General features: G+C 44.7%; 1 protein-coding gene across 1 annotated transcript in view; it reads left to right on the top strand.

The window, feature by feature from the left end:
• Positions 1-13,868, top strand: part of FBN1 (fibrillin 1) — a 197,789-nt gene that overhangs the window by 33,095 nt on the left and 150,826 nt on the right. The window contains exons 4-5 of the mRNA XM_056865827.1: positions 6,852-6,947; positions 9,316-9,411. Of these exons, the coding sequence (XP_056721805.1) occupies positions 6,852-6,947; positions 9,316-9,411 (192 nt within the window). The remainder of the gene's footprint in view (positions 1-6,851; positions 6,948-9,315; positions 9,412-13,868) is intronic.

The raw sequence follows: 13,868 nt of genomic DNA, 5'->3' as shown, positions 1-13,868 counted from the left end.
TTTTTTTTTAATAAAGTTTTCTGCAGAATTTAACATTTCTTCTGATTATTCAGTCCCTGACCTCTTCAGTGCTTCATTGGTAAAGAAGATTCTTAAATGTGTTACAGTTTTTTTTTTAATTTGTAAACTAAGAAGCAGCCGGGGATGTTTAATTCTTTACATCTGTTCTTCCACTGGACCTCAACACTGAGACGAGGCTGGTGAAAATAGTTATGAATGTCGTAACAAAATTCCATATCCTCCTCTGCATTTATCCTCCTAGACCTCGCAGATGTTGTCTGTCCACTTTGTTCTCCCTTCCCCCCAAATATTTCAAAGAGTTTGTGGATGGGAGCGGGCCCCACCCTCTCTTGTGGGCTTAACACATTTGAACATTGGTTTTTTGCAACGGACATTGTCATACCTCACAATGAAGATGCTGAGTGAAAATGACTGCCTCCGTTCCTTAGCCATTAATTTTTTTTAAAAAAAGGTTTAACAGCAGACAAGATGTACTCTGAAGGAAGCATCTGCCCAGATATATAGATAACCTTTAGTCTTGCTGTGCTTATTTATCTCATGGGAATATAAAAAATTGCCTGTCTGCCAAGAATTCCCCGAATGTCCAGAATTTTGTTTTTGGAAGAGGCTTTTAGAAGAGGCTTGCTGGTTGCATCCAGAATGCTGGTTGCATCCAGAATGCATCCTTTACATAAGCCATGTTTTGCCAAATTTAGGTCCTTTCAAAGTGTGCAGACGTTTGACTTGCACAGCATTCTTTAGAATACAGATGTTGGAAGCTGTATTTTTGTGATTTATTATTATTATTATTGTGGAAGCCTGCACGGCAGAGGGGTGGACTGGATGGCCCTTGTGGTCTCTTCCAACCTTGTGTGATTTTGTGATTTGTATTGCATACATAGGTTGCCAGGTCCCTCTTTGCCATTGGCGGGAGGTTTTGGGGGCGGAGCCTGAGGGGGACAGGGTTTGGGGAGAGGAGGGACTTTAATGCCATAGAGTTCAATGGCCAAAGCGGCCATTTTTCTCCAGGTGATCTGATCTCTATCGGCTGGAGATCAGTTGAATTAAAAATATAAGCTCGCATGAATCCTCCCGAAGCTTTGGGAGGATTCATGCGTACTTATATTTTTAATTGACGCGTTCCCTAGCATGATTGTCTTATCGGCAACATTGGATACAATTCGTTCTTAATGACTGCCGGTCAATTTCTAACATTTTGAGCTGAAGAAGCCTCTCGAAACGTGGACACAAGACTAGCCACACATTCTCCATCTTTTCATTGTCGGACCTTGACTAATTTGATGCGATCGGATTTGTGGGTGGGGTGTTGCTGCATCTTCAGGGCTTTTTGCTCCAATTGTATCATTGTATTGAGTTTCTATTTGAGATTCTTGGTTTCATATCGTTGGTTTCATGATTATCAACCACAATTTGTGGTATGTTGGGCATGATGTTAATGCCTAATAAATTGTGAATTGTAAGTTGTAATTTGTGTTGATTATATTTGAGCCCTCGTGCTGCCAACTACCTGGCAGTTGGCAACCCTAGCCTGCGAATCTGCAATAGGAGTGGAAGATAACCTTAGCACTGAGTTTTAGATAGGGTTGCCAGGCTAGAGACTTTTTTTTTTTTAAGAAAGCTGGGAATTCAGAGAACCTGTTACACATATTGCTATCATGGTAAATTAATATTCTAGTTAGGGTTGCCAGCCTCCAGGTACTAACTGGAGATCTCCTGCTATTACAACTGATCTCCAGCCGATAGAGATTAGTTCACCTGGAGCAAATGGCTGCTTTGGCAATTAGACTCCCTTTGGCGTTGAAGTCCCTCCCCTCCCCAAATCCCACCCTCCTCAGGCTCAGCCCCAAAAACCTCCCACCAGTGGCGAAAAGGGACCTGGCAGCCCTAATTCTAGTGATGATTGGTTTTGAATTGCAAAATGCCCTGTGGTACTAGCTGGAGATCTCCAGGTACTAGCTGGAGATCTCCTGCTATTACAACTGATCTCCAGCCTCTAGAGATCAGTTCCCCTGGAGAAAATGGCCACTTGGCAATTGGACTCTATGGCATTGAAGCCCTTCAGGCTCCGCCCCCAAATCCTCCTGCCAGTGGCGAAGAGGGGCTTGGCAACCCTACCTGTGGCCCAGGGTAGGGGGGTAGCCACTTCTGAGGGGCTGAGGCAGGGGAACTGTGGGGAAACCTGCCATGCGGAAGCCCGGTTGCTGCTGGCTTTATTAGCGGCCACACCAGCAACAGGGAAAGCACACGAGCCCGTCCCCCGTGTAGAAAACAGGGGTGCTATTTTATTCTTTAGAGAAGCATACAGGTAGGGTTGCCAGCTCTGGGTTGGGAATTACCTGGAGATTTTGGGAGTGGAACTTGAGGAGGGGGCGGGATTTGGGGAAGGGAAGGACTTCAGTGCCATAGAGTCCGATTGCCAAAGCGGCCATTTTCGCCAGGTGAACTGATCTCTATCGGCTGGAGACCTGTTGTAATAGCGGGAGATCTCCAGCCACCACCTGGGGGTTGTAGTCAAAGAGCGGCTACAAGCACTAAGCAGGAGTTCTGGATTCAAAGCCAGAGCACAAGCAAAAATAAGCCCACAATAAGGCTACTCGAATACAATATTGCTGTTTAGAAAAATATATTATGAGGTGAAACCTCACAAACACAACCGCAGTTGAGAAAAAAAGAAATATACAGACTGGTCCAATACAGACCCAATATAATAGCGCACTAGGCGTTACAAAATTGTAAGCATAGGGTAAAAACCCTCAATTCATATCAAGTCCATACATATAAAGTGTAACAAGCAACGGAATCAAGACACTGTGCAATGGGCTTCCGGTATAATTCCCATTTCATGTAGAATTTTCTCAAGCTTCTAGTCCTTCCGTATGCCAAAGGTTCATTCATAAGATAAAGGAGTGTACCTTCCCAGAATGCAACTCTACATACATGCAACTCTACATACAGGGCTTTCTTTTCGTATGGATGGCTGCATGCTGCCCTCTTGCACCGAGTTTGGTGGAGATTCTAGAAGGCAGTACCGTGAATCTGCTGCCCTCTTGACCTGACCCCCCCATGGGGTCAGCCTTTTCATCTCATTCCTCAAAGGGCTATATGGCCGACACCCTGCTGCAGTGGGGAAAATGCCACTTATTGCCTTCCTTTGCTGCAGGATAAAAAAAAAATCACAAGAAGAAGCACAAAAGGCTTGTTAGTGTAAGCAGCAAAGCTTCTGAGGAGAAACTTCAAATTAAAATATATATATGTATACTTAAGTAGAATATGATGCAGCCTTTCATAATGCATACACTCTTTCTAGTATTGGGTGTATTTGCAGTTGGTCAGGGCTACACTTGTGTAGTTAAATATGGGAAATTACAGCAGTACTTTGTTACACGTGAAGAACCCCTTCATTTATGCTCACCAGGCTTAATGTCCTTCCTTCGGAGGTACTAAATGGTGGATTTAAAAATATTCCCTTTGAGAAAAGATGACGTGTTTGCGGCTTGAGTCAATGCAACATGCTATGGCATATAATAATAAACTCATCTGCACGACGGCCCCTGTAAAAAAACAATTCTACCCTTGATCGATAACATGAAATCTAGCCAAGAATCCTCTGTATGCCGTTTTTTATTGAATGATTCTGTTCTTGAAGTCACTCTAAAGTCGGTGGTATTTCTGATGGAAATTGTCAAAACTAGGCCAAAGTTTAAACTGTACTTAAAATGAATGGTCAGAGACCGTTGTGCACTGCTAATGGTATGTTTCTGGGTATATGCCAATAAAGGTTGATTGGATTGGACTGGACTAAACTTGTGTACTCCGTACTTCCGATTTCACGTATATGCAAAATAGCAGAGTTTTACGTTCTCACAGTTGTGCGGTAAGGTTGGGCTTGACAAGAAGGAATGCATAAATTTCAGTTTATCACCCTGGCTTCAGACTTTCCGAGTGGTGGTGGTGGAATGGGACTTCAGGCATGTGGTTTAAGCACCTTTCTCAGTTTATACTGAAATGTAAGTTGAGCGTGTAAATTGCGTTTTATAGAGTCAGGTCTTTGGTCAATACTGTCTACTCCATACTGTCAATACTGTCTACTCCAGCCGACGCGGAAGGAGATTGTAAGCCGGTTTGATTCTCCTTAAAAGGTAGAGAAAGTCGGCATATAAAAACCAACTCTTCTTCTTTGAAAATAATTAAAGCAAATTAGGAATTCTTTTGCACTATTACACAATCATGTATTGTGCATACAAAAGGGGAGGACGTATACTCAGCCTGTATCTTGAAAAATAATGTTTAGAAAAGTATTAAAGCGACTGTTATTTGGTTATCTCAAAGTATTTTAATGCTTTGGTAATCATGTGGGAATGGAAATTAATAGTTGGAGTACCTTACCCTATTTGAAATCAGTTTGTGGTTTAAGTTCCTACCCTGTCTGATGGATGATATCATTTCCTATGTGTATTCTAATCCCTTCTGTTTTCCTAAGACTTTACAAACCTAAATTGGACCACACATTTTAAAACCTTGATACAACTTTTTTTTTTCCTGTTCTGTCTGGGATGGTATCTTCTAGCTAGTTGTTATGAAGATTTGCAGATACTGTACGCACAAACCCTTTTTAAGTGCTATTGACTTCCACGGCAGAGTTGTCCACTGCTAACCAGTGTTAACCAGTGTTAACCAGTGGAAAATTAAGCTTAATTTTGGCCGGACTGGGCCGTTTCTCTTTTGTAGAAGACTGATAGAATTATTGTTGCAGCTTCCTATGGAGCCAGAGTATAAACAAAGGCGATAACAGTATTTTGTATTTTAAAGTAGTAAGCCTAATTTTAAATTAAAGTGTTAACTGTTTAGTTAACTGGTAGTGGTGGGAAGACAAGAGTCACTAGAAAAGACAGCCATGGTAGGAAAAGCTGAGGGCAGCAGGAAAAGGGGAAGACCCAACAAGAGATGGGTTGACTCAATAAAGGAAGCCACAGCCCTCAATTTGCAAGATCTGAGCAAGGCTGTCAAAGAGAGGACATTTTGGAGGACTTTGATTCATAGGGTCGCCATGAGTCGGCAGCGACTTGACTGCACTTAACACAGTGGTGGGTTGGTTTTCAGAATGGAACAGTACAAATCAACTGAAATTTCAGTGTTGCTTCATACCAGCGTTTTTCAGTGGTGGCCGTGCGTCCAAAACCAGTAGTTTTGGTGGAGTGTTTTTTCTTGTGAATCCCCCAGCATGGTTTCTGGGCAGTGCATCCTAGACAAAATGTCTTTTTAAGAGGGTTTTTTTTTGGGGGGGGGGAGAATGCTTATTAAGCGTGCTTTCATAGGCAAGGATATTAACTTTGATAGATTTTGCAGTACTTGTGAAATTTTTTGGCGGCGAAGCCATAATTTAACTTCCGTCTCAACGGATCACGAGATGGTGAATATTATGCAGGCGGTCAGGCCGCCAGCCGGCTTCCTACCTGTCCAGGAAACACAGCGGTTCCTTGTTACTGCCCTTGAGCGCTGGGTCCTTTTGAACACATCAGCCAGAGTATTGGGCGTGCAAAATATTGGGCAAAATAACCCTGCGAACCCGACAGCAATCTTTTCTCCGGAGGAGCTTTTTCATGTGGTTGCTGTTGAGATGGAATCTGTTTCCTGGCTCCCTGTCCTGAGTGTCTGCTCTAGTTGGCATCTGTTCTCGTACAGCAGAGGAGAGAACGAAAATGTGAGAGCTTTTTCATAGCAGCAAAAGAGCCCAGGGTTTTAAGCATTCCTTCTCATTTCTTCCTTATTATCTATACCACGTGAGGGGAGCTTTTTCAACATCTTCAAGCTGAAGAGATTAGATTCTGCGTTTTGGCTACTGGTCGGTAGCACGGGATGAAATGAGATGGGTCGTGACAGGCATCTGGCGTCTTCTCCATGTAGGGCTTCCAACCTCCAGGTGCTAGCTGGAGATCTCCTGCTGTTACAACTGATCTCCAGCCGAAAGAGATCTGTTTCACTTGGAGAAATTGGCCGCTTTGGCAATTGGACTCTATGGCATTGAAGCCCCTCCCATCCCCAAACCCCGCCCTCCTCAGTCTCCACCCCAAAAACCTCCCACTGGTGGCAAAGAGGGTCCTGGCAACCCTAGTAAGATGTACCCTTCTCATTCTTATGAATTGCTGCAAGCACCCTTCTTCTCTCTTCCCCCTTCTTTGCGTCAAGTTATTATGTAATGTAATATATGCAATAATTACAATTTTTAAAAAATAAAAACTGCAAAAAAGAACATCCATATTGGTCTATCGGATTGGTTTCAATATCTAACAAAATACTCTGATTTTCAGAGTGTTTTGTTAGCTATTGGTGAAGAGGGACCTGGCAACCCTTTCTCCGTGTTACAAATCAGGACTGTTTAACCTATTTCCCACTTCCTAAAAACCAAAACAAGAACTATGATTTTATCCTGCTCCCCCGCCCCGAGTGTACAGACTCAATGGTCCGGTTTTGCATTGAACTGAACTTGTTGGGTACTTTAATTACCGTTAAATGTATCTGGGCTTTTAACCATTTGGCCGTTGTGTAGACCGGATGCTGTACTAAACGGACCGCCGGTCTGATCTCGCAGGGCTCTTCTTGTAACTCCTCTGTTCTCTTGATAACAGAAGTTCGTTGCGATCTTTCCTTTTCCTGCCAGTTCTTTCCCTGGAATGTGTGGTTTCAGAGGCCGTAGGGACAGCTAAGCGTTCTGGATTTCCATGCGCTTGTAGTTGCAGTTAGCGCTAAGATTGCTATCGGGTGTTGATATTCCGAGCGACACTTCTGCAATTGAGTAATGCGTTGGTGTTTGTTTTTTTCCCTTCCCCAAGTGCAACATTGCAACATCAGGTGTATGAATGGAGGCACCTGCAGCGAAGACCATTGTCTCTGCCAGAAGGGATACATGGGAACACATTGCGGACAGCGTAAGTAAAGCATCACATTTGGTTTCTGACATGCGTGCTCCAGTCACAAGATGGCTAATAAAACCAGCGTGGTGTGGTGGTTAAGAGCGGTGGTTTGGAAGCAGTGGACTCTGATCTGGAGAACCGGGTTTGATCCCCCACTCCACATGAGCGGCAGAGGCTAATCCGGTGAACTGGATTTGTTTCCCAGCTCCTACACACAAAGCCAGCTGGGCGACCTTGGGCAAGTCACAGCTCTGTTAGAGCTCTCTCAGTCCCATCGACCTCACAGGGTGTCTGTTGTGGGCAGGGGAAGGGAAGGGGATTGTGAGCTGGTTTGAATCTCCCTGAAATGGTAGAGAAAGTCGGCATATAAAAACCCAACTCTTCTTCATTCTTATCAACACATTTCTAGGCTCCTGGTTGACTAGCACGTGACTGCAGAGGATGCCAACAGAATTCTTTCTGACTAGAACAATTAAAATGATCGTCGGACAAATCCACGATAATTGGATGTCGCCTGATGTTGCATTCCTAAAATTCTCATAAACTTTGAAAAGCTTTTTAAGCACAGACGGACTGATTGTTTGAGACCTTTTGCTTAGCAAACTGTGGGTCTGGTTTCTTCTGCATACACAGAGCTAGTCGCAATCCCCTAGGAGTTCTTCACAGAATGGGCTGTAATCCTTCCTTCATTTGAGGGCTTTGTGATGGGTGGCCCTGCTGTAGAGCTGAGCCCTCCACAATATACCCAGCTATTGGACACTTGAAGCTGCCATATACTGAATCAGACCCTCGGTCCATCAAAGTCAGTATTGACTACTCAGACCGGCAGCGGCTCTCCAGGGTCCCAGGCAGAGGTCTTTCCCATCACCTCCTTGCCTAGTCCCTTTAACTGGAGATGCCGAGGGTTGAACCTGGGACCTTCTGCATGCCAAGCAGATGCTCTACCACTGAGCCATGGGCTATCCCCCTAAAGCTGCCTTATTCTGAGTCAGACCCTTGGTCCATCAAAGTCAGTATTGTCTACTCAGACCAGCAGCAGCTCTCCAGGGTCTCAGGCAGAGGTCTTTCACGTCACTTACTTGCCCAATCCCTTTAACTGGAGATGCCGGGGGATTGAACCTGGGACCTTCTGCATACCAAGCAGATGCTCTACCACTGAGCCACAGCCCCTGGTAAATCTTTCTGTGCCTCACTTGCCTGTGGGTAATCGGCTCCTAGCAAGAGTAAGAGTTGGCTGGAGGGGTACAATGGAGGGGAAGGAGAGCAGTGCATCTAGGGCAGTGGTTCCCAACCTTTTTTTGACCAGGGACCACTAGGTGCAGGGACCCCAAGGTTCAAAATAAAAATTCCAGGAATTTGAAAATAAACTTTAATCATAACTGTTAGTTAAGCATTAAACTCAGAATTATATTTGAATATATATATTTTATAATAGAGAAGTTTTAATTGAAAATATTAATTTATTATGGGTTTATAACTTTGTTTCGCGGACCTTAATTTAGTTCTCGCGGACCCCTGGGGGTCCATGGACTCCTGGTTGGGAACCAGTGATCTAGGGGAAGGTTATAACTTCTGCTTCCCGCATGTGCCAAAATCTTGCATTGATGAAGTTGTAACAGATCAGGAGTCAGATTACATTCAGCTATAACTTTCCCCTTGTTTCTCCAGTTAAGTCATAGCTGTATTCATAGTTAAGCTTTTTGGGGGTGGGGTTTTGGTGACACGTGCCTTGGTAAAGTATATCTGAGAAGTCACTTGTGCAGTCTGGCGACCACCACCAAAGGCTCGCTTGCTGGTCAAAACAAGTACGGCCTTTTACGCACGGCTGTTTCCCTCGCGGTCACCCCTTCGACCGCTTTGGGTCTTTGTTTTGATTATGCATGCCGTTTCCGACCATCAGAGGTCGCCGCGCTCTCCCCCTGCATTTCCCCGTGTTTTGCCTCAGTGACAGAGCATCTGCTTGCTATGCAGAAGGTCCCAGGTTCAATCCCCTGCCTCTAGCGAGTAGGTGATGGGAAAGACCTCTGCCTGAGACCCTGGAGAGCCGCTGCCGGTCTGAGTAGACAATACTGACTTTGGTGGACCCAGGGCCTGATTCAGTAGAAGGCAGCTTCATGTGTTCATGTGTTGAGACAAAACAGGTTTCCCCCCCCCCACCCGCCCGCCTTTTCAAGTGTAGAAACACTTCCTCGCTGCATTTTTAAATGGCCCAAATTCACCTGTAAAATGGCATCGTCGTCCACTGGTTGGATTCCCAGATGCCATAGCGTCTAGGTAACGCCTAGATTTCCCCCAGTTTTGCTTTCCAGGACAAGCTTCAGCTTGCAGTTTCGTTAACTGGGGAAACCGTCCCGTTAACCCTTTTTGTTTCCTTCCCTTGTAGCTGTCTGTGAAAGCGGATGCCTCAATGGTGGGAGATGTGTGGCCCCAAACCGGTGTGCCTGCACGTACGGCTTTACTGGACCCCAGTGCGAAAGAGGTAAGTAGCATTTCTCCCCCTTTCTGTAATGAAAAAGGAAAGCTGCAGACCACCGTTTATCTGGTATGCGCACCTTGTATGGAAGGCTAACACAGCCCAGACATCCCTACATACATACCTGGGTTGTTGTTTTGCTATAATACTGTGGTACATGTTGTAATATGTATCAGTGTGCATTATAAGTTATGTTATAAGATCGCTGATGAAGGCCAGGGCCCCCAAAATGCGATGGAATTTGGTTTTAGTTTTTCAACCTGTATTGTTAACCTGTAGTTTATCAACCTGAGCCAGCGTAGTGTAGTGGTTAAGAGCGGTGGTTTGGAGCAGTGGAGTTTGATCTGAAGAACTGGGTTTGATTCCCTGCTCCTCCACATGAGCGGCGGAGGCTAATCTGGTGAACCAGGTTGGTTTCCCCACTCCTCCACGTGAAGCCAGCTGGGTGACCTTGGGCTAGTCTCAGTTCTATTAAGAGCTCTCTCAGCCCCACCTTCCTCACAGGCTGTCTGTTGCGGGGAGGGGAAGGGAAGGTGATTGTAAGCCGGTTTGATTCTGCCTTAAGTGGTAGAGAAAGTCAGCATATAAAAACCAACTCTTCTTCTACTACTTCGTCTAACACAGCCCAGACATCCCTACATACATACCTGGGTTGTTGTTATTATTTTGCTATAATACTGTAGCATATGTTGTAATATGTACTGCTGTGCATTATAAATTATGTTATTAGATCACTGATGAAGGCCAGGGGGCCAAAATACATTAGGAATGTGGTTTAGTTTATCAGTCTGTATTAGTTGCCATTGTACGTTCTTTTAATATAATTTTTTTAATATAGATATTATATCTATAATATTATATCTATAATATCTGTTGCGGGGAGGGGAAGGGAAGGTGGTTGTAAGCCGGTTTGATTCTGCCTTAAGTGGCAGAGAAAGTCAGCATATAACAACCAACTCTTCTTCGACTTCTTCTTCTAACACAGCCCAGACATCCCTACATACATACCTGGGTTGTTGTTATTATTTTGCTATAATATTGTAGTATATGTTGTAATATGTACTGGTGTGCATTATAAATTATGTTATTAGATCACTGATGAAGGCCAGGGGGCCAAAATACATTAGGAATGTGGTTTAGTTTATCAGCCTGTATTAGTTGCCATTGTGCGTTCTTTTAATATAATTTTTTAATATAGATATCAGCACCTTAAAATAAATATATTTCTATACATAATTGGGTCTTTTCCCACTCAACCTTTGGGTACCCACAATTGCTAATACAGCAGCATCATGCAGTTAAATCGTTTGAGTTTTTATCATTCGGAGACTCATTAAGCGTAAGTAAGACTAAGGCCCTCGAAGAAACTTAATCACAGAAAACTAGTGTGTTTTGTGTAGGCAGTGAAATATGTGGCATTTTCTTACCGGCCGCTGCACTTCAAGGTAGCTTCACATGCTTCAGCAAACTGAGAATGTGAAAAAGTGTAAGCATTGTAATTTATACAAGCACTTTTAGTCCGCCCCCGATCTATCCAGAAGAATTGTCTGCCTCCCAAGAGGTATATAGGATTCTGTGTCAGCCCCTCTTGGGTTCTTTTTTGCTCTCAAAAATTCATTTTGGAATGTCCGTTGTAATGCGTGAAATCTCCCACACTTCCTCTGTTGCTTCTGGTTTAGCTGGAAGAGCTGCCGGAAGGGGGGACGCCGACAGGAAAGTTGCATTCTGCTGACAAAAATGTCTTCTGTTAGCGGAAAACTTAATCTGGATCCAACTCAAGGGCCGTTTATGCTTGGTAATTAGCACCCCATTCCAGGCCGAAGAGCCCCGCGTATTTTTTTGATTTCTTCACACTGAAGCTGCCACATACCTGCTTCGCATTTCTTAAGAGCCCCTTTAGCGCGACCTTTTGCATTTGCTCCACCCCCCGCTTCGAAGCATTTACTGAAGGAGCTGTGAAAAATCACAGCCGCGGCTTAGCTATGCAAACTACCATTGCTAATGGCTATGCAAACAAAGGAGCGGGCGAGTGTGTGTGTGTGTGTGTGTGTGTGTGTGTGTGTGTGGAATTTGTTTGACTTTCTCTTGCATCAGGACTGTGAACTGTCCTTTTAAAGGGCAGGTTTAAAAAAGCAGCTTTGAGCGAGCATCAAAATCGACCCTGCGTAAATGGCCATTGTGTGCCTGTGTGGGAGGATTTATCAAAGGTGGGGGCCAGTAGGTAAGGGGAGAGGGGAGCAAAAGAACAACCAACGGAATGGTGCCTTAAGGAAAAGAATAGTTTTGTTCTGTTATACTGACCTTATGTGTTTCATCTAGGTGTCTTTAGGGGGAATCTGTAGAATAGTCTCAAGCAGTTCCCACAGCAACAGAATAATTCTGTTATAATTCTGCACCATTCTGTTATAATTCTGCACCCTTGTTTTTTTGGGGACGGGCCATGGCTCGGTGGTAGAGCATCTGCTTGGCATGCAGAAGGCCCCAGGTTCAATCCCCCGGCATCTCCAGTTAAAGGGACTAGGGAAGAAGGTGATGTGAAAGACCCCTGCCTGAGACCCTGGAGAGCCATGGAGAGGGGCTGTGGCTCGGTGGTAGAGCATCTGCTTGGCATGCAGAAGGCCCCAGGTTCAATCCCCCGGCATCTCCAGTTAAAGGGACTAGGCAAGTAGGTAATGTGAAAGACCCCTGCCTGAGACCCTGGAGAGCCATGGAGAGGGGCTGTGGCTCGGTGGTAGAGCATCTGCTTGGCATGCAGAAGGACCCAGGTTCAATCCCCGGCATCTCCAGTTAAAGGGACTAGGCAAGTAGATGATGTGAAAGATCCCTGCCTGAGACCCTGGAGAGCCACGGAGAGGGGCTGTGGCTCAGTGGTACAGCATCTGCTTGGCACGCAGAAGGCCCCAGGTTCAATCCCCAACATCTCCAGTTAAAGGGACTAGGCAGGTAGGTGATGGGAAAGACCTCCACCTGAGACCCTAGAAAGCCGCTGCCGGCCTGAGTAGACAATACTGACTTTGATGGACCGAGGGTCCGATTCAGTAGAAGGCAGCTTCACGTGTCCTTTTGCTCTGTCGTTGTTGTGGCCTCCTTCTCCTACATTCTGTAAGGGCGGGGGATCTATTCTGAATTCATTCGAGATCTGGGGATGCGGTGCTTTCCACTCGGCCATTCCTGCTGATACTTGCATATGCTGTTTGGAGGCCTGTGCAGATTTTATTTAAGGATGGGAAATCAGGATGGAAGGCTCATGAAACTAGGGCATTTGTTTTGCTTCAGATCTTAAACTCTCAGGCAAAAGCTGGCCAATAAAAAGAAAATGTAATTACATACTTTGTTTAATGCTCAGTGTTTAATGTACAAAAAGTGTCCTGGGCAATTTTTTTGGCAACTGGAGCTACACTCGAGCACCAAAGATATACTTTTCCCCCTGCCCTCCTGTCTTGCTTTGTTTTGACTAGCTTTAGTGAATTCTTCTTATTAAACTTGTATGGATTCGTTATCAGTTCGGTGAGACCACCTAATTTTTTTTTTGCACTTTAGTAGCCATAGCAACCCACACAGCTGTTTCCAGATGAGAACACATCCTTGCTTATCTGCTATACCAAGCAGTTTCAAGGAAATTAGTTCAAGTTTAACTGCATCCTGGAGAGAGATGACAGCAATGGCTATTTAACGGCAATTATCTTGTCGGGCGGTTTGTATTCCTAAAGATAGCATATGTTTTAATTTGAGCAAATGGGCTCAATTTGCTGTCTGGAAAATGCATATGATTGAGTACATATAAAGTAGACTGTAATGTACTCAATCAAGCAAATCCTTTTGACTCCCCACCCTTTCCCCCCAAAATGTACATAATGTGGCACATTGGAATCTGATCACAGTGGTTCAGCCCTGTACTACAAGACAAAAGAAATGTCCCCCATGCTATTCAATCTCTGTGTAAAACCCTTAGGACAAATCATTTTTGGTGATGACACCCAGCTCTACATTTCTTCATCCTAGGGTTGCCAGGTCCCTCTTCGCCACCGGTGGGAGGTTTTTGGGGCGGAGCCTGAGAAGGGCGGGGTTTGGGGAGGGGAGGGACTTCAACGCCATAGAGTTCAATGGCCGAAGCGGAGATCATTTGTAATAGCAGGAGATCTCCAGCTAGTACCTGGAGGTTGGCAACCCTACTTCATCCAGATCGCCTAGTGATGCAGGAGCGGGTCTGACCTATTTTTTAAAAAGCAGGCACTAAAACCAGAAGTATAAAACCAGCATAAAAGCAGGCAAAGGAACCGGACAAGGAAATACAACCGATGAGTTAAAGTATTTAATGGAATAAGTATTTGCTTTTGATTAAGTGTGCATTTTGTGGTTGATCGGTAGAATTCCCACTGACGCTGTGAAACTCTGTAAATGTACCCGTAGGCCAGAAGTGTTACTGATATTTTTTACCTTGCACTTGATTTGGGACTTTTTTG

Source organism: Euleptes europaea, chromosome 20 (assembly GCF_029931775.1).
Source record: "Euleptes europaea isolate rEulEur1 chromosome 20, rEulEur1.hap1, whole genome shotgun sequence".
Taxonomy (NCBI): domain Eukaryota; kingdom Metazoa; phylum Chordata; class Lepidosauria; order Squamata; family Sphaerodactylidae; genus Euleptes; species Euleptes europaea.
This window is presented reverse-complemented; position numbering and strand designations above follow the sequence as displayed.